General features: G+C 36.6%; 1 protein-coding gene across 3 annotated transcripts in view; it reads left to right on the forward strand.

The window, feature by feature from the left end:
• GDAP2 (ganglioside induced differentiation associated protein 2) overlaps positions 1-23,051 on the forward strand; it is a 70,827-nt gene that overhangs the window by 37,297 nt on the left and 10,479 nt on the right. Inside the window, exons 9-13 of one of the 3 annotated variants that reach the window (XM_036071053.2) lie at positions 7,137-7,213; positions 7,960-8,036; positions 10,691-10,830; positions 11,476-11,530; positions 22,123-22,266. In XM_036071053.2, coding sequence (XP_035926946.1) covers positions 7,137-7,213; positions 7,960-8,036; positions 10,691-10,830; positions 11,476-11,530; positions 22,123-22,266 — 493 coding nt within the window. Of the gene's footprint in view, positions 1-7,136; positions 7,214-7,959; positions 8,037-10,690; positions 10,831-11,475; positions 11,531-22,122; positions 22,267-23,051 lie in introns of those variants that run through there. The other 2 variants (XM_078072557.1, XM_078072556.1) reach the window with 2 other exon arrangements.

Consider the following 23,051-nt stretch of genomic DNA (forward strand, 5'->3'; position numbering starts at 1 on the left):
CTCTTTCTCTCTTTAATGAGGAAATGTGTTTCTCTTAATAATGACTAGTTCAAGCCAGTATTAAAATAAAGCTATTCCCTCCTTTCTGGAAAGAAGTCCTCAGGAATGGGATAGGTTCTAGGAAGGAATATGAATACAGCATGGAAAGCACTGTTCTTTTTTTTTTTTTTTAAGATTTTATTTAATTATTTGACAGAGAGCGAGAGAGGGAACACAAGCAGGGGGAGTGGGAGAGGGAGAAGCAGGCTTCCCGCTGAGCAGGGAGCCCGATGCGGGGCTCGATCCCAGGACCCTGGGATCATGACCCGAGCCGAAGGCAGACGCTTAACCACTGAGCCACCCAGGTGCCCCGGAAAGCACTGTTCTTATTGGTAGAGGGCTTTGATCTTGAGATTCATATTTGTTACACAGTCGATAGTTTCCGTTCAGTTCAGGAGACATTAGATGTTTACTCTGTGCAAGATAATATTCTAGGTACTGAAACATACCCAGATAAATAAGGTGGTCCTTCTGTTGTGAAATTCATGAGTGAGCCACACGGCCTTCAGAGGTCAGGGGTATGTTCTGAACGGTGGTCAGGCTGCATGCACATGTAGTCAGCACAGAGTTGCTGACTCTCAGAAGAGCACAGCCTGGAGCTCCCAAAGCCTGAACTATAAACAGGCTCGGTGCCTCTGTCACACAGTTCTCTTGAGTGATAAGCTACGTCTGAATCAAAAGGTTTTCAGGTTTCCCATATAAGTGTCCAGTGCCTGTGATGATTAAAGATGAGGTGCTTTCTCATAGCTGTGCTGCAGAATACTCCAGAATAATAGCAGCTCGAAAGTGTGGTCAAGGAACCAGAGACCCTTTCAGGGAGCCTATGAAACCAAAACTAGTTTTATAATGCTACTCAGACATACTTGCCCTTTTCCTTCCCATTCTCACAGTGTTTGGTGGAGTTTTCCAGAGGCTACGTACCATGTGACATTGCGGTAGATTAAATGCAGAAGCAGATGTGAGAATCCAGCAGAACTTAAAGAGATCTGCAAAGATGTTAAAAGAGTGTTAACTCTTCTCCCTAAACACAGTTTTTGTCATAAAAAGTTATGTATATTCACATTAAGCTTTTTATTGTTCTTAGATTTACAGATAATTTTTCTAAAATTCCTGCCTTTATTTCTAATATGGTAAATATTGATAGATATAATTGACATAAACATAAAAGGTCCCTGAGACCAAAAAGTTTGAGAATTGATGGCTACTTGTTTAGGAGTTTATATGATATAACTGAGCTATGGGTCATCTGTTTGCAAACTCTGCCATGTGTTAAATGTTTAAGATTGTAGGCTGTGGGGTTTTTAAATTTTATTTCTCTTATTTTTTCTACATAAGGCTTTATTTACACATAATGAGTCTGGTTTCTGTTAATTATGTTAGTTGATCAGATTGAAAGCTTTCAGTTCTGGGGCGCCTGGGTGGCTCAGTCGTTAAGCGTCCGCCTTCAGCTCAGGTCATGATCCCAGGGTCCTGGGATCGAGCCCCGCGTCGCGCTCCCCTGCTCAGCGGGAAGCCTGCTTCTCCCTCTCCCACTCCCCCTGCTTGTGTTCCCTCTCTCGCTGTGTCTCTCTCTGTCAAATAAATAAAATCTTAAAAAAAAGAAAAAAAAAGCTTTCAATTCTTCCATCGGTAAATTAAAGGTCCCATGGATTGACTACATAGGGTCAGATCATTGCTCTCATGGCATTGCCTTGCCACATCATTGTCTCTGTGTGGTAATTCATCTGAAGAAATTAGGCATGTTGTATAATTCTTTATTAATATTTCTAGGTTTTCTATCCAACTGTGACACTAATTTGGGTATATCATAAGGAAGAAGTTGGCTTACTTACAAAAATTAGGAAGCAATATTCTTTTTCAAAGATAGAGCTTTTAAAACTCTTAAAATTATTTTACAGTAACTTTTTCACGAGTGTTCCTCGGTCAGCCTAAGACCAATTGCCTACAACTCTTAAGTCATTTCCCACAATAAAAACTTTATCTCATTCATTATTATTTATTGAGCCCTTACCAACGTGCCAAGTGTCATGCTGAAAACATAATAAAGTGACATGCTAAACAGTTACAGCCCCAGCCCTTGTGGAGCTTAGGATCTTGCAGAGGAGAGAAATGTTAAACTAATTATTATATGAATAATTTATTTTAAATTACAGGATGCAATAAGTATACAAGGGTCCTAACTAGGTCCAGTGTGGGGAGCAGTTGCCTCAGGCCAGGAAAAACTTGTGTTGATTCCAAAATCCAGGCTATTGGTTGTACACAAATAGGTTAGTCATTAGTCTTTTAAGAGTTTTTAGAGTAAATTTTCTTCATCATTCAACCTGTGGCTATGCATGCAGACAGTAATTGATTAACTGGAAGAAATTGCCTTTTATTAGCTTTGTGAGGACAGCAACCAACCTTAGTTGATTGCAGCCTGTTGAGAAACTGTCTACTTAGTATTTCTGCCTTCAGAGCTCTGTAGTGGCTACCTTTGCTGCCATTTTGCCAAAATATTTTGTGTGACTGTTTACCTATGATAATTATAGTTTACCCAACAAGTAATAGAAATGTTTATTTGGAATAAGCTCTAAGAAAACAAGAAACTATTTTGATTTGATGTTTTCCTTTTTTAGCTTTTGATTGTTGGACTGGGATAAAAGATTATATATCTTTATTGAAATAAAATGCAGAAACGACCATAAAAAATGAGGTGCAGTTTATAAGAGATATAATGGAAATTGTAAAATACTTTTTGAATAGATGAGGGAAATGAAGCATTGTTTCTCTACTGGCTGAGGAGATAAAGCTAACATTTTTTTTGCTTTTATTCCCTTCTCCCATATACTTATTTAAAAGAAAAAAAACTGACTAGATAGTCAAATCAAACTTACATGATCCATAGTGGGAATGGAGGAGACTTTAATAAGAATAAAGAAGAAACAGATGAAGATGGCAGTCCTGAGTTGCTGCCCTAGAATTCATCACAACCCTTAGGAACTGGAGCAGCACCACTGTCTCAGCAATGATACTATACCTTTTTTGAATCATAAAGCCTTTAAGAATCTCATGTAAGTTATAGGCCTTCTCCCCTTGAACATGCTCATATGGATGTTGCTTTTGCCAACCAGAATCTATTCTAGGATCTCAAGTTGTTAATCACAGATCAAGGTTAAAAACATTTTAGAGTTCATGCTATTTCAGAGTTCACACCATGGACTACAGTCAATTTTAGATAGATTAAGGACTTAATTATTTTTTTAAATTAAAACTCATGGAAGAAGTTGTAAACTAGTATCTTTTATACCTTGGAGAAAGGAACAGGTTTCTTAAACAGGATATAAAAATCATTGACTATAAAAGAAAAAATAGCTTTGACTATATTAAAATTAAGAACTTTGGCAAGTGGGGCAATGAATCTTAAAGAAAGTGAAAAGGAAATTATAGAATGGGCGTATTCACAGTAAACATAACTGGCAAATGATTACTATCAAGAATATACAAAGAATTCCTACAAGTAAGTGAGAAAAGAACAAATAGCCCTATAGAAAACAAAGAATATGAACAGGCATCTCACAGAGGAGGGAAACATGTCCACTAAACATGAACAGGATCTCAGCATCATTAGTGACCAGAGATATGAGATACCATTTCAGACCTGATTAGCAAAAGTTAAAACATCTGCTGATACCAAGTGTTGAGGACATGGATTCACAGGATCTCATATTCATTGCTTGTAGAAGTATAAATGGGTACAGCACTTCGGAAAAGAGGTCTGGTCTTATCTCCTAAAACTGAATATACCTATAACTTAGCACTTGAAGAAGTCAGGCACACATATACCAGAAAACATGTTAAGTAAGTTGATATAGCACTATGCACAGGAGCAAAAACCTGGGAACAGTCCAAGTGCCCACCAGTAAGAGAGTGGATGAAAAAAACTATAGTTTTCATATGGTACAGATACATCATATAGTTGTCAAGGTGAAGGAACAACATTGCCACACAATGATATAGATGGATCTTAGCAGTCTAGTAAGTCAAACAAGTAAGACCCAAAAGATTACATACATTATAATAAGCTTTTTCAAAAACACATTTTAGGAATACATCAGATGAACCAAAAGGATATAAAAAGGAAAGCAAGAAGATGATGGATGGGCAATTCCAGAGACTGGTTATGGGGGCAGGGGCTGGAATTAAAGGGGAATGACCGCGTGATTAGAGATAGATTTTTGCGAGGGTGCTAGCTTTTGTTTGGGGCAGTAAGTTTCAGAATGCTTATTATTTCAATAAAAATAACTAATTAGGTAACCAGTTTTTTAAACATTTTGCAGATTTATTTATTTATTTTAGAGAGAGGGAGGGAATGTGCCCAAGAGCAGGGGGAGGGGCAGAGGGAGAGACAGAATCTTAAGCAGACTCCCTGCTGAGGGTGGAACGGGATTCCGACTCAGTCTCACGACCCTGAGATCATGACCTGAGTAGAAATCAGGAGTCGGATGCTTAACTGACTAAGCCACCCAGGCGCCCCTAGATAACTAGTTTTTAAAGAAAACCATGTGTGTACCCATGATGAGCGTGTTTTGAACCAAGGTTAATTCTGTTTTGTGCACCTGAATTCAGTTCGAAAAAAAATTTTTTCAGAGTTCATTGAACACATTGTTACTCAGCATCAGCAGTAACCCTAGAGATTGCCTGGACATACAGAGACAAATAAGATGTATTCCCTATCTTGTTGTCTAAGAGTAGAAACAAACACTGGCCGTAAGTGGGTGAAGTCTTGTGCAAATCTTTATGGTGCAAAGAAGGAGGAGCAGTTAGTTCTCCATATCTGGACCTTGCCTCCACTCCACTCCCCCTCACTCTGCCCTCCCAACCCTACCCCTCCCGGTCCTCCTCTCAGCATATTGATAGAATATTTAGACCTCTGCTGGATTGCTTGTTTCATTCTGTTTTACCACAGAGTTAATTCTTTATGTATCTATCTGATGTGTTCAACTTTAAACTCTGAAGCCAGGGACCTTTTATTATTCTCAGATGCCCCGCAAAATATCTTGAATAATACTCATGTTTATTATTTCACTAAACAAAGATTTGAGTCCGTACTATGATGCAGGCACTTGCATGAACACAGTACATCCTTGAAAAATGAGCTAGTGAATTCAAGAATGGAGTATAGAAATTAACAGACATTTACTGAATTCCTGTTACATGATTTGTGCTAGGACCTGTGATGCTTATAAGCCACTTAAGATGCATTCTGTTCAGTCTTGTTGTGAAGATGATTCAATCATAAGACAATTAGAAAACAGTACGATTGGGGATTTAGTGTGAATAACCAAGGAATTGACTCTGTGTAAAAATATGGAACACAACATATGGATAAGGAGAACTACCATAAACATAGGTCTTCTCTTGACTTGCAAATTGTGTCTTAAATCAAAATTTAAAGCTGTTTCTCTTTGACTTTTCAGTTTACATAGGTGGGCAAGTTTCCTTTTTTTTTTTTTTTTTTTTTTTTATTAGGTGGGGAAGGGTAGAGGGCAAGGGGGAGAGAGAGAATCCTAAGCAGGCTCCATGCCCAGTGCAGAGCCCAACTTGGGGCTTGATCTCAAGACCCTGAGATCATGATCTGAGCTGAAATCAAGAGTCGGACTCTTAACAGACTGAGCCACCCAGGAGCCCCAAGGTTCCAAATTTAAAAAGGAAAACTGTGGAACTATGTGATACCAAGTGTTTTTTTCACAGGCAGTAACAATTTCTGTGATACTAGCAGGCTTTATCATCACATGTTCATTACAATCCAAATGTAATAGGCTTCCTATTAAATATCCTTAGCTATGTGATTGTACTTTATAGCTGAAAAATGTTCTACATAAACACCACTTAGCAGATGAGGAAACAGGTCCATAGAGGTGAAATAGCTTTATTTACTAAGGTTGCACAGAAAGTGATAGGATTAGAAACCAAGTCTCCCTCTCTCCTGGTTTAGTTTTCCTTATGTTATGGTATGTTGCCCTATGTGACCTAGATGCTTCAAAGTTGCTTTTCATGCATTTCAGTGCCTTGAAAGCTTTTTTTTTGCAAATAAGTGGCCCTTTGAATTCTAAGAAAGTGGTATGAAATAGTAGAAAATACTGACCTTTTCAGAAATCTGGAGATCTGAGTACAGCTTCAAATTCAGCTCCACCAATAACTGGCTGGTAACTAAGATTAGCTCAACCTTTTGCAGGTCATTTACCCTCTTTGAGATCTTTAATGTCTCTTCCAGTTTTTTTTTTTAATTTTTTTTTAATTTTATTTATTTATTTGACAGAGAGAGACACAGCAAGAAAGGGAACACAAGCAGGGGGAGTGAGAGAGGGAGAAGCAGGCTTCCCGCCAAGCAGGGAGCCCGATGTGGGACTCGATCCCAGAACCCTAGGATCATGACCTGAGCCGAAGGCAGATGCTTAATGACTGAACCACCCAGACATCCTCTCTTCCAGTTTTAATGCCTTCTTAGCTAAAGTCAAGCTGTAGTCCCTAGGATCCGCTATATGCATTATCAGTGCAACTGACTTGATTAATCATTAAATAAGCCTAGACTTCCCGCATAAAATTACCTATTTCCTTTGTGGTCCACATAACATGTTCAACACTTACCTGTTTTTGTTATAAAAAGTAAACTCCTTAAGGGCACTGACCATGTCTGTTCACTGTAGGATTCTCAATACCAAGTCATTGTTGGATGAGTGAACATCTCTTCTAGATAACTGCTTTTGCTTTAGGATTTCTCTGTTTGCATGTTTTTTAGTAAAGGAAGATAATATTGAAAACTGTTAATTGGAGTACTTGGTATCTTTGCCATTAATATGAGTAGTCTTCACTTGATCATAAAGGATTTTTTTAAATCATTTAGTATGAACACCTTCTTCTCTTAGTTACTCAGTAACTCATTCATGTTTATTTTATCAATAACACATTAGTGGAGATTCTGCATAATATAATAACCTCCTTAACTCCTTGCACATTACAATAAAATCTCATTCTTTAGGGAAAGATAGAAACAGATTCCATTTGTAAATTTAATTTACAAGGAGTTATTATAATAATTATGTCCTTTATTTCTCTAGTTATAATCGCTGGTTATGTCAAGCAAGATCTGAGGATCTATCTGATATTGCTTCTCTAAAAGCCTTATACCAAACAGGTGAGCTTAAGGACATAGCAACTTTTACTAATTAAGGACTCTCCCTAGCATGCTGTTAGAAACTTCATTTTCTCTGATTTTGTTCATTTTATCTATGAAAAAAATGTTTTTGTAGTAATGGGGATAGTTTTTGCTCATCATCACGATCGTAAAAATAACATCTCAACCTACAAATTTTCATCTTGTAGTTCTACATTGGCCAACTTTATTTCTTCTTAATGTCCTTTTTCTTACCTTTTTTAACATTTTTTTCTGCTTTTAAAAATGTCACCCACTTGCTATACAAAATTCAAACCTTACATAAATATATGATGGAGATGGTGAAAGTTCTCAGATTTCCATTCTTTTCTGCATTAAATTTCTTTTTCAGACAGTACTTGTTTATTTTCAGAGTTGAGTTCCAAGTAGTTTTTCCTGGATCACTAATGTTATTAAAAGTTGGAGTGAACTTAAACAAAAAGCTATTTATAAAAAGGTTTATGCCCTGCAGCCTTAACTTTGGCTGTCCCTGATTTAAAACCTGTAAGAAGCCTTATCTTAAAAGTAAGGGCAGTCATCAAAACCTCATGAAGCTAAAGAAAAAAAAAGTATTGTTTTCCACATAGTGAAAGACATCTGAAGATGAAATTTAAAAAACGTAAGTTCTTGATATGCAGTCTTTTATATTTGTGTAGAATATTTTTATAACATTAGAGTCCAGTCTTGGAATAAAGTCTCTGGGCGCTGATCACATTTCCTCTTCGCAGGTGTTGATAACTGTGGTCGCACAGTGATGGTGGTAGTTGGAAGAAACATTCCTGTCACATTAATAGACATGGACAAGGTAAGCCGTAAAAAGGCTCTATTTTACACATAATGTTGATTTTTATGATTAGTAGGATATGAATTTGGAATCAGAACTTAGAAAAGGAAATGGGGCAGAATTGTGTGTATCTGGGCAGAAGAATGGCCCTGGCTCTGCATGTTGGCACATACTATTTCAGTAAGCTAGGGGTTTGGTTTTGTTCTGTAGGAGAAACAAAAATACTAGAATGCCATAATGTGACCAAAAACGCAGCTGCTCTGTTTCGGATATGACGCAACTGGCAAGTTTTGGGTTGGAATCACTCTGGGTTATAATTGTACTAACAATCAAATACTGCTTTTCTTGAAAAAAGAAAAATTAACTCTTGAATATCTATCTGAAGAGATGAAATCAGAGATGTAGTTAACCCAAGATGTCATAATGCCATGATCCCTTCATTTGGAGACAAAGGACAGAAATAGCTGATTCATAAAAGAAAAAATGGTATTATTGGCCAAAAAAAAAAATAAGGAAAAAAAACAAGAAAATGATACTGCTTTTAAAAATGATTAGTAATCTCCCCTCAAAAAAGTGAATCAGAATGACATACCTTTTGTTGCCTTCAAAACTAGCCAGAACTTTTAAATAATAATCATTGTCATCAAAGATGAATTAAAATGATAATAAAGTGGTCACACCGTTGACCCAGGAATTCTGTTCCTGAGAATTTGTACTAAGGAAATAATCTGGCGTATGGAAGTAGCTATCGACCCTGAAACTGCCCAAGTTGGAATACTTGGGCAAGGGACCATTGAATCTAAAAGATAAATATGTAAATTGTCCTAGAACATCAGTTTTATTAGAAACTGACTGCAAGAGAGGAGAATCACTTTTAACTAATACATCATTCTTAACCATAGTAACAAATTATGTGCTTAAAAATGTAAAAATTGCACCCATTTTTAAAGATAAAACAGAGTTATACAAAAGCAGATAATTGCTTCTGGCTAAGCCCTTAGTTTCCTGGTCACTGTGGAAGCATTGGATGTGGCCTGTTACCACAGGCTCATTTGTAGTACAGAATTGGACCTTAAATTCCTAACAGGTAATTATGGTGTATCCACAAATGGAATGTTTTGTAACCCTTAAAAATTATGGTTCCAAAGGCAAATACTATAGAGAAATATTTATAATATCAGTAGGAGAAAAAGTGATACATTAAGTTGCCTATACACTGACCTTAACTTATTTTGTTTTAAGCATAAAGGTAAAAACTCAAAATGTAAAAATTTAAAATGGATTTCATGGTTTTAGGGAGAATTTGTTTTCTACATTTTTCTGTCATGTGGCTATACTTCCTTATAATGAAAAAAACTGAAGTTAAAGATGGGGAATTTAAAGCTGAAAATGAGTATCTTAATTGTCCTGGAGAGGGAGTGGAGGGTAGATATAAAGAGGACCAGAAGCATTCTGGTAAAACCAGAAATAATAATAAAAATACACACACACACAGGAAAAACTCAACTGATGCAAATGATATCATTGGTAAGTTTCTACTTGTAGTCATTTGTTTTGTGTTATTAACAATCAGTATGACATTCATTCTCATCATTAATAATGTGATTGATACAAATAAAAACATAAATCTCTGCATTTGATTTTGGTGTGCACTTGCTTGGTGTTCTGGATATCCATGATGTATCATTTCATATAATACAATGAGATATATTGTGAGGTCCAAACCAACAAACTGGAAAGATACTGTGTTTTAGTGCCCTCCTCTGTCAGCTCTGGTAGCAGTTGGATGTTAATCCATCTTAGTCCACTCATGTTAATGCCAAGGACTCTCCTGAGGAGAATTGGGAAATCGCCTGTTTGATAATAATCTTTCAGTTGTTAACTCTTAGCTTCCTCTATGTCATTGTTTATAGTACACCACTGGGTCATCCTGGCCCTGCCCATACTGTATCTCTGCTTTGTGTTTAATGTTTCTCTTAAATTTCATCTTTCCTGTGATGGAATATTTCTCTAATATTTCTCAAATGTGATCTGGGTCACATTAAATTTGAGTCTTTCAGAGCCTTAGAAATGCTAGTCCATTGCCATCCACTGACTAAACTTGTTCTCATTTTTCTCATTCAGGTCAACATTAAAGATGCCAAGAAAATTAGTCCTCAAAGTGAGCCATGGGTGGGAGGCATCACTCGTGATGTCCTCGTGTAGTAATTCTTGGTTACGTGAGAGCCCTAAGTCTGTATCCCAGTAGAGACTGCAAAGATTTTCATTGAGTTCAAGCAGAAACCTCAAGAAAGTTCAGAAGTCTACAAGTTGTACTTCTAATGATATTGATAGCGTTATCCTAGAGAGGGAAAACCTGGCAGCTGACTGAAGAACTCTTTTGAGTATATGAAGAGTTTTTTGAGAGGACAGAGACTGATTGTTTTCCCCCACCACTTAGAATAGGCAAAAAGGGATCCTACTGTAGCATTTCTGAGAATTACTATACACTGGCATGGTTCACTTTCCTGAAGCTCTTTTAAAGAAAATTGATACTACTCATTAGTCTGAGATGTCCATCTGCAGTGCCAGGGGCATCGATTAGACTAATCTTCTGGGTTTTGCCTCGCTCTTGGCTTCTGTGAAATAGACCACTGTGCAAGATAATCTTACTTTTACTTCTCTTTTTTTTCTAGGCTCTCTTATATTTTATCCATGTAATGGATCACATTGCTGTGAAGGAATATGTATTAGTATATTTTCACACACTGACCAGTGAATACAATCACCTGGACTCTGACTTCCTGAAGAAACTCTATGATGTTGTTGATGTCAAGTTAGTTATTTTTGCAAATTATGAAGAGGGGCGAGAGCTTCCTTCTTTCCTAAAATTAATCAGTAAACAAACATTGCTGCATATTCTGCAGAAACATATTTCATATAACATAGAATTTTATCATATATAGATATTTTAATATGAGGTGGCCCTCTTTAACTCCAGCGTATTTTGCATCTAAGTTAATTCATATGTAAACTTTTTCCTGCTTTTAAACATCTTGAAAAAGGGTTGGGATCATTACCAGTCTTTGTATATAAAATAACAAAAATACCACCTTCTATTAATAAGATGTGTTACTTTTATTCAAAATACGTTTATAAATATTATTTCATTTGACCCAGTGACCCATGAGTGTGTTAATTCATAACCTGGTCCCAGAAATTCTAGTGCAATATAAAAAAATGGTACACAATGTTTGTTAAATATGAATTTACTTTGTTCTACCTATAGGTGGCTCTGTCACAGCCAAGAGAAATAATATCTTCTATAAAACAAATAATTTTTTGACATTTCACCTAAAATTCAATAAGTGAACTAGAGCAATTTTTAAATTTTTTTCTTTGTGAATATATTTCTGTACTCTAGCAAAGAGTTAATTGTCCATAGCATGACATACTGACCCTTGTTTTTATTTCGAATCAGATACAAGAGGAATTTGAAGGCTGTTTATTTTGTTCATCCAACATTTCGTTCAAAGGTACAGTGTGTTTCTTTTTAGCTAAATCTTGAATTTAAGTGCACTGCATGCCAGCATATTAAGCTATATATCAAGATCTTGATTCTTACTGTCAGCACTGTGCCTGCTGATTTCTTTGTTTACTGTTCCTTTTAAGTGATAATGAGTTGTGGTCCTAATGTTTTGGTCCTGTGTAAACTCCAGTATCTTTGTAGGCAACTCTTACAAGCCTCTCGGTCCTTGCCTCTTAATGCTCTGTGTTTGTTTGGGCTTTGCTCATGCTCTTAATACAGAATATACTTTACTTCCTCTGCTCGTGGCTAACTTCTGTTTGTCCTTCAGATCTCTGTTTAACAATTACTTTCCATAGAAAACCTTCTCCGACCAATTCTGCAACCAGTAGGTACTCTTGCATTGTACCCCCTTAAGATTTTAGTCTCTATCATTGTGGTGTTTTTAATTCTAATAACTTAATTTTCTACCTTAGGCTAGCCTGCAAGATTTGTGAGAGCTAGAATATAGCTATCTTGCTCTTTTAATATCCCTCATATCTAATCCTGCATTTTGACTTCATCAAAACATGCACTCCTTTGGTCCTTTTGCTTTTTCTGAAAATATCATCTCTTTTTTGTTTTTTTTTTGGTCTTAATTTCCTTCCCTATATAGCCTAAAACCCACATTCTATCACTTCAGTCACTGCTATTAATGCCTAAAATAACTTACGATCTCTTACTCTTTCATCACACTTGCCCATCAAAACCTGATCATAATTTCATCACCCTGCTTTCTTCACTCCTGTATCTGGGTTGCTGGGCACAGATGGAGAAGTCTTAGATCCATGTGATTTTGGGCTTCTAAGCAGACTTATGGAGCTTTCACTGCTAAGGGGCCCCTGGTATTTCGCTGGACAATGTCCCAGCGAGGCTCTCTGTTCTCCTCAAGCCTTGTCCTACTAGCAGCTCCTCATTCCAATGATTGGCCCGGCCTTGTTCTTAACCAAGAACATTGAAAACATCAGTAAAAAGCTGCCGGTCTTCTCCCTCCCACCCCACACTTACCTGCCATCAGTTCCTATCATTGCCTCCTTTTCTGTCATAAAAAATGTGTTTCTTCTTAATGAAGAGCAGCCCCTCTACCTGTGGTCCGGATCCCATTGTAATAATAGCTAATGTTTTCTAAGCACTTACTATATTCCAGCTTTTCCCATGCATTGTCTTATTTAAGCCTTATATCTATGAAGGAGATAGTAGTATTATGCCCATTTTGCAGGTGAAGAAATTGGTGCTTCGAGAGATTAAATAACTTTTCCAAGGTTAGCAACTAATAAGTAGCAGTCTGGATTTGAATCTAAACATTTTAATTATAGAGCCTCCACTCATAACTACACAATATATTTCCATTTCCTCAGGACTTTCTCTTCAGCAATTTTTATCTTTCTCCTCTCCCATTTTTCTGGATCTAACTCATCAACTTTATACATGCTAAAGCCTCCATTTATCTCTCTTCCCTTTAACAACCAAAATTTTTTAGTGTGATCTACATTCTATGTTCATTGTCTCCATTTTTTATACACCTTAAATTACTCCCATCTGGTTCAAATCCCACTCTGACAGCTAAAGCTACTCACAGCAAAACCACTGGTCAACTTTATCCTGTTTTCCCTGCAGCCTTAATCACAGATGGTCCCTTCTCCTTGAAACACTTTGTCTTGGCTTCCTTGAAACTTACCTTGCTGAATTCTCTCCCACTTCTAACTGCTCCCTCTCAGTCCCCTGTGCTGTGCCCTCTCTCTGCTCATCCTTTGAAAGTTTTCCCAAGCCCTCATCCTTTTCTTTCATTCTGTACCTTCTTTCATTCCTGTGTCTTCAACAACCCTCGAAATTATATGCAAGTCCCAAATACATGTCAGGGGAAGCAGTGAAGCCTAATGCTTAAAGCATGGGCCCAAGACTCAGGGAATGAATTACTAATCCCAGCTCTACCAACTACCAGTTTATCTTCTCAGGCAAGTTATAGAACCTCTCTGTGTGTTAATTTCATCTTCTATAAAATAGGGATAATAATAGTGCCCACCTTCTAAGGTTATTGGAAGGATGAAATTAGTAGTTAATTTGTGTAAAATGCTTAAAACATTACCTGACCTATAATAAAAGCTCAGTAAATGTTACCACTGTCAACATGATCATCATCATTCCTCTGCTTAAACATGCATGTTGAGCTATTGATTAGATACTTCACTTAGAGGTCTTATAGGCCCCTGAAGTTCAACATTTTAAAATCAGAACTACTCATGCCCTCCTCCCTGACTCACTCCCAAACTTCTGTTTATATTTCCTATCTTAGTAAATGGGACCACTGCCTGTTAGGTGCCTGAGCCAGGAGCCAGGGAAACATCATATTACGTCAGTTCTGTGTGCTTGCTGTTGTCCTAATCTATGCCTGTGCCATTAGTCCCACTGCCTCTAGTTCATGCCACCACCATCTTTTATCTGAAAGGACACAGCTCCCTCCTAGTCAGTGTCCATATTGTCCTGCCTCCAGTGTATGTAGCACTGTTCCTTCAGGCCTGCCTAATGACATTTTCTTATAATGTTAATATAAGAAGCCTAAAATATTTACTACAGGGTCTTTTGCAAAAGTTGGTCAACTTTGGGGTCTAGGCAAACAACAACAAAACCTGATTATATCAGTGGGGTTTGGAGAAAAAAAGGACTTATTTCAGCATAAAGCCCAGGATTTAGTTATTTATTAGATGAGTAGGGTTGAGAGAAAGGACTATGTCATCCATGACTCCCAGGTGTCATCAGATAAAGGGGATCATGGATTGGGATATAAATTTGAGAGTCCCCATCAAGTAAATAGAGCTTTAACTCTTTAAATATGTTAATGAATTAAGTCACAAAGAGGATAGCTAAAGACAGAGCCCTGGGATCAAGGAAGGAGATCAAGGAGAAGTAATCTAAAAATCAGCAGGAGAGCCAAGATTGACTAATGCTCTGGGAGCCAGTGGACAGGAAAAGCATCAAAGACTGTAGAAGTAGTCATTATTTTAAAGCACTGTGGAGAAATTAACTAAGATAAGTAGTGAAAAGTCCTCATTACACTTCATAATTAATAGATGAGTGAAGATTTCATTGAGAGAATGGTTTTCACTTTGGGATTTCTCATTGTTTATAAAATTGCTGAATTTCTCATCTAAATACTATCTTTAAAATTTGCATGAAATATTTTAAGTATTTCTTATAAAAGTTGCAAATTTACTTTTGGTCCCTCAGTGTTAGAATAGCTTAGTAAGTGCTAATTAAATGCTTATGAGAACACTGTTTGGCCAGGCTTTAAAAAAAAAAAAAAATACAGTGTTGGAACAGTCCATTAAATGAAGGACTTTTCCTGCTCTGTTCAGTTAAGTTCTGACTACATGGTCTTATCAGATAATGTCTATTATCAACTTTTCCACTATTTTGTTATGCTCAGTGGGTGGCTAATTTTTTCTTTCTGTAGCACTTAAAGATACTGCTTGACTATTTCCCCGCATCTCATCATCCATTTATATTTTGTTCTTCCAGTAGCTACTGAAATTTTTTCTTTAATGGAGATAAACAGAAGGATGAGCTTGGTTTTTAGCATGTCTTTGTGAGAATGTCTGCTCTCCACACTTCTATTCAGTATTGTACCAGAGGTTCTAACCAGTGTAATATGGCAAGAAAAAGAAATAAAATGCCTCTAGATTTAGAGGGGAGTAAATAATACTGTCTTTATTCACAGATGACATGAGCATCTATGTAGAAAACTCTATGGTATCTTCAGCAAAACTAGTAGGATTAATGAGTAAGTTTTATCAAGGTTTCAGGGTTTAAGATCAAAATTTAAAAATCAGTTGTATATATTACCAACAAACAATCCAATTGAAATTCAAAAAGTAATATTATTTACACTAGCATCAAAATATATTAAATATTTAAGGATCACTATGACAAAAGATGTGAAAGACCTGTGCCCTATACAAGTTATATACACTGCAAAACATTCATGAGAGAAATTAAAGGAGACCTAAGTAAAGGAAGACATACACTGTATTTGTGGACTAGAAGACTTAATGTTGTGAAATTATTAGTGCTTGCTAAATATGTTGATTCAACACCAACCAAAAATTCAGCAAGCTTTTTTTGTAGAAATTGACCAATAAAAATGCAAAGAATTTAAATAGCCAAAACTATTTTAAAAGAAAACCAAAGTTGGAGGACTGACACTCCCTGCTTTCAAAGCTTATTCTAAAGCTACGGTACTCAAGACAGTGTGAGGTGTTGGCATAAAGACAGACATATAGATCAGTGGAACAGAATAGAGAATCCGAAATATACTCCTGTGTATATAGATAACTGGTGTTTGAGAAGAGTGCAGGTCAGATCAGTGGAAAAAGGAGAGTCTGTTCCATAAATGATCCTGGAACAATTAGATACCCATATGCAAAAAAAAAAAAAAAAATGAATTGTGATCCGTGTCTTGCATCACATACAGAAATTAGCTGGAAATGGATCAAAGACCTAAACTGTAAAATGTAAAACTATTAAACTTCTAAAAAGAAAATAGAGAAAGCTTTGTGACCTTGAGTAAAGCAAAGATTTCTTAGATATAACACCAAAGCACAATCCATAAAAGAAATTGGACTTAATCAAAATTAAAACCTTCTGCCTTTTTAAAGATAGTTAAGAGAGTAAAAAGACAAGGCACAGCCTGAGAGAAAATCTTTTTAAATAGAGCATTTATCTGATAAAGGATTTCTCTTTAGAATAAATAAATCTCAAAAATCACTAATAAGAAAAGTTTAGAAATGGGCAGAAGATTTGTGCAAACATTTCCCCAAAGAAAATATATAAATATCAGAAAAGCACATGAAAGCACATGAAAAGATGTTTAACCCAATTAGTCATTAGGAAATTTAGTAAATTAAATCAAAATGAGATATCATTGCACTCCTGTCAGAATGGCTAAAAGACTACCTATACCAAATATTGGTGAGAATGTGGAAGAACTGGTATTCCCCTTCAGTGCTTATCTGAATATAAAATGTTACAGAAACTTTGGCAGTTTCTTTAAAGAATTTAAAGCAGTTTATTTAAAGAATTAACTGTATACCTACCATGTGATCCAGCCATTCCACTCCTAGTATTTACCTGAGACAAATGAAAACCTATCCATACAAAGACTTGTACACAAATGCTTATAGCCCCTTTATTTGTTATAGCCAAAAACTGGAAATAACCTGCATGCCCATCACTGGGAGAATTGATAACCAAACTGTGATATATCCATACAATAGAATACTACTCAGTAATAAAAAAGAATGAACTATTGATACATGCAGCAACACAAATGAATCTCAGAATAATTATGCTGAGTAAAAGAAGCCACACAAGTGTAACAGCTGTATGATTACATATAAAATTCTAGGGCATACAAACTAATGTGTAATTACAGAAAGTAGAGCAGTGATTACCTGTGGACAGGGAGATGGGGTGGGAGGGAGGAATTACAAAGGACCCTGAGAACCTTTGGGAGTGATGGCTATGTTCTTTTTCTTGATTTTGATGGTTTCATGGGTGTATGCATATATCAAAACTTAACAAATTGTATACTTCAGTTATGTGCAGCTTAGTGTGTATCAGTTATATCTTACTTAAAAGATACATTTTTTTTAAAAAACTGCAGTGAGAGACCACTACATTGCCACCAGAATAGCCAAAATTTAAAAGACTGGCAGTGCCAAATATTGCCAATGATGTGAAGCAACTGGAATTCTCCTGCATCATAAGTAGGAATTGGAAATTGTGCAACTACTTTGAAAAGAGTTATGAAAATCTCTTATAAACTAAATATATACCTCATCAATGACACATCGGTGCCACTGCTAAGATTCACCCAAATGAAATGAAAATATATGTGCCAAAAAAGACTCGTATAAGAATGTTCATAGCCGCTTTAGTCAGAGCAGCCAAAAACTGGACACAGCCTAGGTGCCCATCAATAGAATTATGAATAATTAAGCTCTAGCATGTTCTCATAATAAGAGTGTTTCTTGGCAATGAAAGAGAACACACTACTGACATACAAAACCACACACAAGAATCTTAAAAACATTAAGCTGAGTGAAAGAACCCTTATATAAAAATTATGCTGTATGATTGCATTTATATGAAATCCTAGAGCAGACAAAACTAATCCATGGTAGAAAAAAATCAAAATGTCGTTTGCCTCTGTGGAGAGGGCCCTAAGGGAAGAGGAGCATGAGGGAACTTTCTGGGGTGACGAAAGTGTTTTATATCTGAGTAGGAGTTTAATATATATAGTATGTATTTGCCTAAAGAGCAAAGGACACTTAAAATCTGTGCGCTTCATCAAATGTAAATTTTATAGCAAAGAAACTGAACAAACTTTGAACTCTAGTTAGAGATATGAATGCTGTATTTGGGGACAGCTTACTGACGTCTGCAATTTACTTGGAAATGCAGCAAAAAAGTAAGGTGGATCAGCAGATGGACAGAGGGATGGGTAGATATGTGTTAAAGAAAACATAAGGAAAACGTGAATGATTGAGTGGTGGCTATACTGGTGTTCACTGTAAAAAAATTCTTTTAACATATTTGAACATTTTCGTAATTTTCTTTACTTATTACAAATTCAGATTTATCAGAATAGTGTTCCTTTATACCAGACTTATAAAACTGTGTAGCCACTGTTTGCTAAGATACGACTTTAATCCCTCCTCCTCCACAGTAGAGCGTCTAAATAGCTATGCACCCTGCGACATTGATGGAAGCACATTACCAGAAATTTCAGTGTTAGAGCCACTAGCCTTGGCTGTCACACATTGGAATTGCTTCAGATAGGAGTCAGTGGCAGGCTGGGCAGAGGCTGAAGACCAGATGTATAAAGTGAAAAGCGCTCTGTTACCTCTTCATAACATTTTAGGATGGGGAAAATGAGGGAGGATTGAGAGAATAAAACCATGTGTAACAAAATCCACCGTTATTTTATACTAAGTCAAAAACTCTAAATGGGGTGTTTGTAATTATAAAATAATGAGATGAAATCAAAGGATAATAGAACAATCGAATCACACTGTTCTGATTTCAGTACTCCTCAGATCTTTTCCAGGGCACTCCACCCAAAGTGGTAATAAATTGACTGCTCATAGAAATCACTACTTCTTTGAAGTTTACTAATACAAGGCAAACTAACAAGTTAAACCCACTCTTGATTCTGGCTCCAGTAGATTATTTTAGTGCACATGTGTGTGAACAGTCTTTTCCTAGTTTATATTGTTTTGTGATCCTATGCTCTTGGCTTTGCGTTTGTGAGTAATTGGGTGAAAGAATTTGCAGCATTCACAAAATATCACAGCAGTCCGTTTTCAAAGTTTAAATTTTCATCAGCTCATTAAAATAGTAGATACTAAGTAATGCAAGTTTACGTAAATGTACATTTGTGACTTACAAATAATTGAAAATTAAAAGCTAAGCTATATGAAACTAAAAATTTTTTTTTAACATTTTATTTATTTATTTGAGAGAGAATGAGATAGAGCATGAGAGGGGGGAGAGTCAGAGGGAGAAGCAGACTCCCTGCTGAGCAGGGAGCCCGATGCGGGACTCGATCCCAGGACTCCAGGATCATGACCTGAGCCGAAGGCAGTCGCTTAACCAACTGAGCCACCCAGGCGCCCTAAAACTAAAATTTTAAAAAGCAAAGACAGTGCTCTTGAGTGTCCCTGAACAGAAAACTTCTAACTGGGTTTCTCCTTCTGTCTACTTTGAGTAATTTTCTCTTCCCAATACCTGGAGGATGTGAAGGAGGTAATGGCAGAAAATGGGATAGAGAAATGTGTTTCTCATTCTCAGATTGTATGCCTGAGGTCACTGCCTAGTCTCCCCAACCCAGCCTTCTCTTTGAGTTTACCACCGCCACCCCACCATGTCGTTTGGTGTGGCATATGCAGGAGTCCTTGCCTAGAACTGTAAAACTTAAGAGGGACCTTAAAGATCATGTAAGTCTAACTTGCTCATTTTAGAGAGGAAAAAACTGAGGTGCAGATTGAAGTACAATGTATTTTTATTGTAGAATGAAGAAATAGTAAACCATTCCTAAACAGTAGTAAAATAATACACTCAGAAACTCTCACTCCTCCACTTGTTAATTCTTCCAACACATTAAATTCCTTACTTTTTTTGTTGGGCATTAATTTAATATGTACCGAATATGGTATTGAATAAGACATTCTATTTAGAGAATCAGATAATACAATACTGAATGCTAATTATGCAATAACATGAGTAAACAAAGTGTTTGTTGGAACATTTAGAAGCTCCTTTCTAGTTTTGGGTGGAGGGTGGTCAAAGAAGGCCTCCTAACTGGGGTGAATTTTGATCTGAGCTCTGAAGAACAATTGCCAGGCATAGAAAAGCAGCATGTAAAAAGCTTCTGAGGCAAGAGAACAAAGGCACGAGAGTTTTCTGCTTAGGCCCTTATAGTTCTGTATTTTTCTCCCTTTTTCCACGTAGCAGGGGCTCCTTGCATATATAGGTATTCACATGTTTCTGTGGGCCATTCGTTGCATTTAGTACATTTTGCCTTAGGTAGTTGTTATGCTTATGCTTATAATCTGGCTCCTGTACTAGAATCCAAGGCCCCTTTAGAAGAATGGCGCTATCCTTGTTATCCTGTATCACCTACAACTCAGTGCTTAGTACGCAGGTGACCAGCAGATGTTTAACTCCTTGCACACATGTTTAATCTCTCAACATGGCCTTCGGGTGCTTCTCTGTTCAGACGCTACAGTCTTCCTATTTCCTTAAGTTCTTTCTGGAATCTGCAAAATCTTTGTGACCTCTCCATAGCTCTTACTGGTTTATTAGCTGCCTCTGTGGCTGGTTGTAGAGCCCTAATCTGGAAGTGTCACTAATCTAGTTTGCAGAAGTTTATATTAATTAGGTATATAACGTGTGTGCTTTAAAGAAACTGATGTCAAAAACTGATTCGGGGTATGTAAGTAAGTGACTGTTTAATTTGATTTAAATTAACCTGCCTGGTTCTAGCAACGTCAGGTTCCTCCCCTCCCCTCCATCACCCCCCTCCAAATAAACTTGGTAAGAGGGGAGGGGAGAGGATGCAGAGGGTAATGTTAATATTTTAGGCCTTATGCCAGTCATTGGTAGTATAGCCAAAATAGAATAGTGACTCAGGCTATAAAAATCATTGTAGATACCTTTATTTACTCATTCTTTATCAAATACTTTGAAAATGATGGTTCTGTCTGTATCTTATAAAACTTTAGACTATTATTCTATGGTTGTCTGCCAAGTCCTAGGGAAATTATAGAAATGGACATAAGCTGAAATACTAGGAAGAAGGAATAAGTGCTCCAAATGCAATGGAAATTTCAGGTATTATGAACTCAATAGAAGAGATAATCTGGAGCTTAATGTAAGGGACAAATAATGCTGGAAATGAGTCTCTACCAAGTGCAGATTTGGACAGGATCCTGATAAGTTAGTGCAGTGTTGTCTCTGTTCTTTTCATGCCTTTTCTCATAAAGAGGTACAAAGGAAGTATGTCATATTAGGGGCATGGAATATGTGAAAGGTTTGGAACAGCCCCTGGAAAATGTGATAAGATTGGCATCAGTGGCAGATGCCCAGAGTGTCGTGTACGTATAACATACCCAGTTATACATTCGTAATGCACCATTCCAGTGCCCGTGTCCATATGCACATGTTTCCTTCTGTAGATAAAATGGGGATAGCAATAATATTGTATCTGCCTCCTAGAACGGTTGTGTAAGCCACTGGTAAACATGACTAATTAGATTGGCAGTTTAGATAGATGAACGCTAATTTGTGAGTTCTGGCTGTTGCCTAGTTTATGTCAGTGTTGTTTGCTATGAAGAATTTTTTTTTCTTTTTTTGGAGCCCACAAATTTTGCGGACTAGCTTTTATAGAGGGATTGCATGTTGTAAAGTGAAATGAGCAAAGGTGGCTCCACAGCCACAGAGGTTTTGCTTTGATTGATTAAGAAAGAGACCACATGCCAAACGTCAGCTGAAAAATAGATGTATCCAATATTGGCAAACTTCTCTTTTAGTCTCATTTGAAAAAATGAAAAGAGTTTGTGAATTTGGAGATGTTAATCATTTTCAGAGTAGCAATGAAACGATTATTCTACCAAATAATGCAGGGGATTTTGCCCACAACCCACAGTAAGAAGCCTCTATTACATGACAATGTACGACACGTGTAGGAGCAGACAGACACCTAAACAGAAGCACAAGCTTCATGAAACACGTCGCCCACCCTTACTAGCTTCCCCAGTAATTGTTGCTCTAGTGTGGTTCCTTTTTATTGTTGTTTTTACTGCTCTTCATAATCCATTAAACTGATTGCATAATTCACTGATGAACTACAACCCACACTTTGAAAAACATTACTTATTATAAGCTTTTTCTGACATCGGTTTCAGTTTTGAAATATAGTTTCTACCTGGTATAAATTTTCAAAATCATGTTTATATTTCTAACTTTGGCCACTGGCTGAAATTGTTTTTCTCTTCTATTAATCAGGTATCAACATGGTTTTTTACCACCTTTTCTGTCTCAGGACTGAAGGACAAAATCCACCATGTGGACAGCCTCCACCAGCTATTCTCTGCCATATCACCAGAACAGATTGACTTTCCTCCTTTTGTCCTTGAATATGATGCCAGGGTAAGAAGTACCAGGAGTTCTCCCTCACCTAGTGCAGTATCTTAGCTGTTCTATAGGACACTGCTGATGAGCACAACATGCTTTGATTAGAAGATGATATGAATGCCATTAGCAGGTTTTAGTAAACTTGATAGTATCATTTAACATTCTTTTCCTACAGTAACTAGGAAAACACTTTGTCCTAAGAGAGGACTTTTTTCCCCAGTAAACTTTTCAATGGGAGATTTTCCTGCTGTTGGTTTGAAGCCAATCCTTGCTTATATTGTCCATTTTCTACCACCTCTGCCTAATTTTCTTAAGATTGATTAACTTTTTATCTACATAAGTAGAGTCAGAAGAATCTGTTGGTGTGTGACATTTTCAGCATTAATTCAAAACAGTGGGCTATCTTAGTAGCCCTTACCCTACTAAAGGTTTCATTTTGCTAAAAGTTTATATAATGTTTTTAAGAGTATCAACCAGTAGTATTAGTATTATTACTTATAGATGCATTTATGAATATATTATTTAAACACTGATAAAGGGCTACTCTTGAATTTCATTAAAGCTCCATCCCCCATTTGTTTATTCATGCTACCACTTTAGTAGTTAAAAAAAAAAAAAAAGTAAGTAACATGCATGGCCAAAAGATCATCAGTCTCCTTATCTAACTGTTGCTGATTACGTATCTTTATGCATGAATCAGGGAATATATTTGAAGGTTATATTCAGTTTGAAATGAATTGTTGTGCCCTAATTATTGTACAGCATGTATACACTAAAATAAATATTCTGCAAGACATTTT

The sequence above is a fragment of the Halichoerus grypus genome, chromosome 5 (assembly GCF_964656455.1).
Source record: "Halichoerus grypus chromosome 5, mHalGry1.hap1.1, whole genome shotgun sequence".
Classification (NCBI taxonomy): domain Eukaryota; kingdom Metazoa; phylum Chordata; class Mammalia; order Carnivora; family Phocidae; genus Halichoerus; species Halichoerus grypus.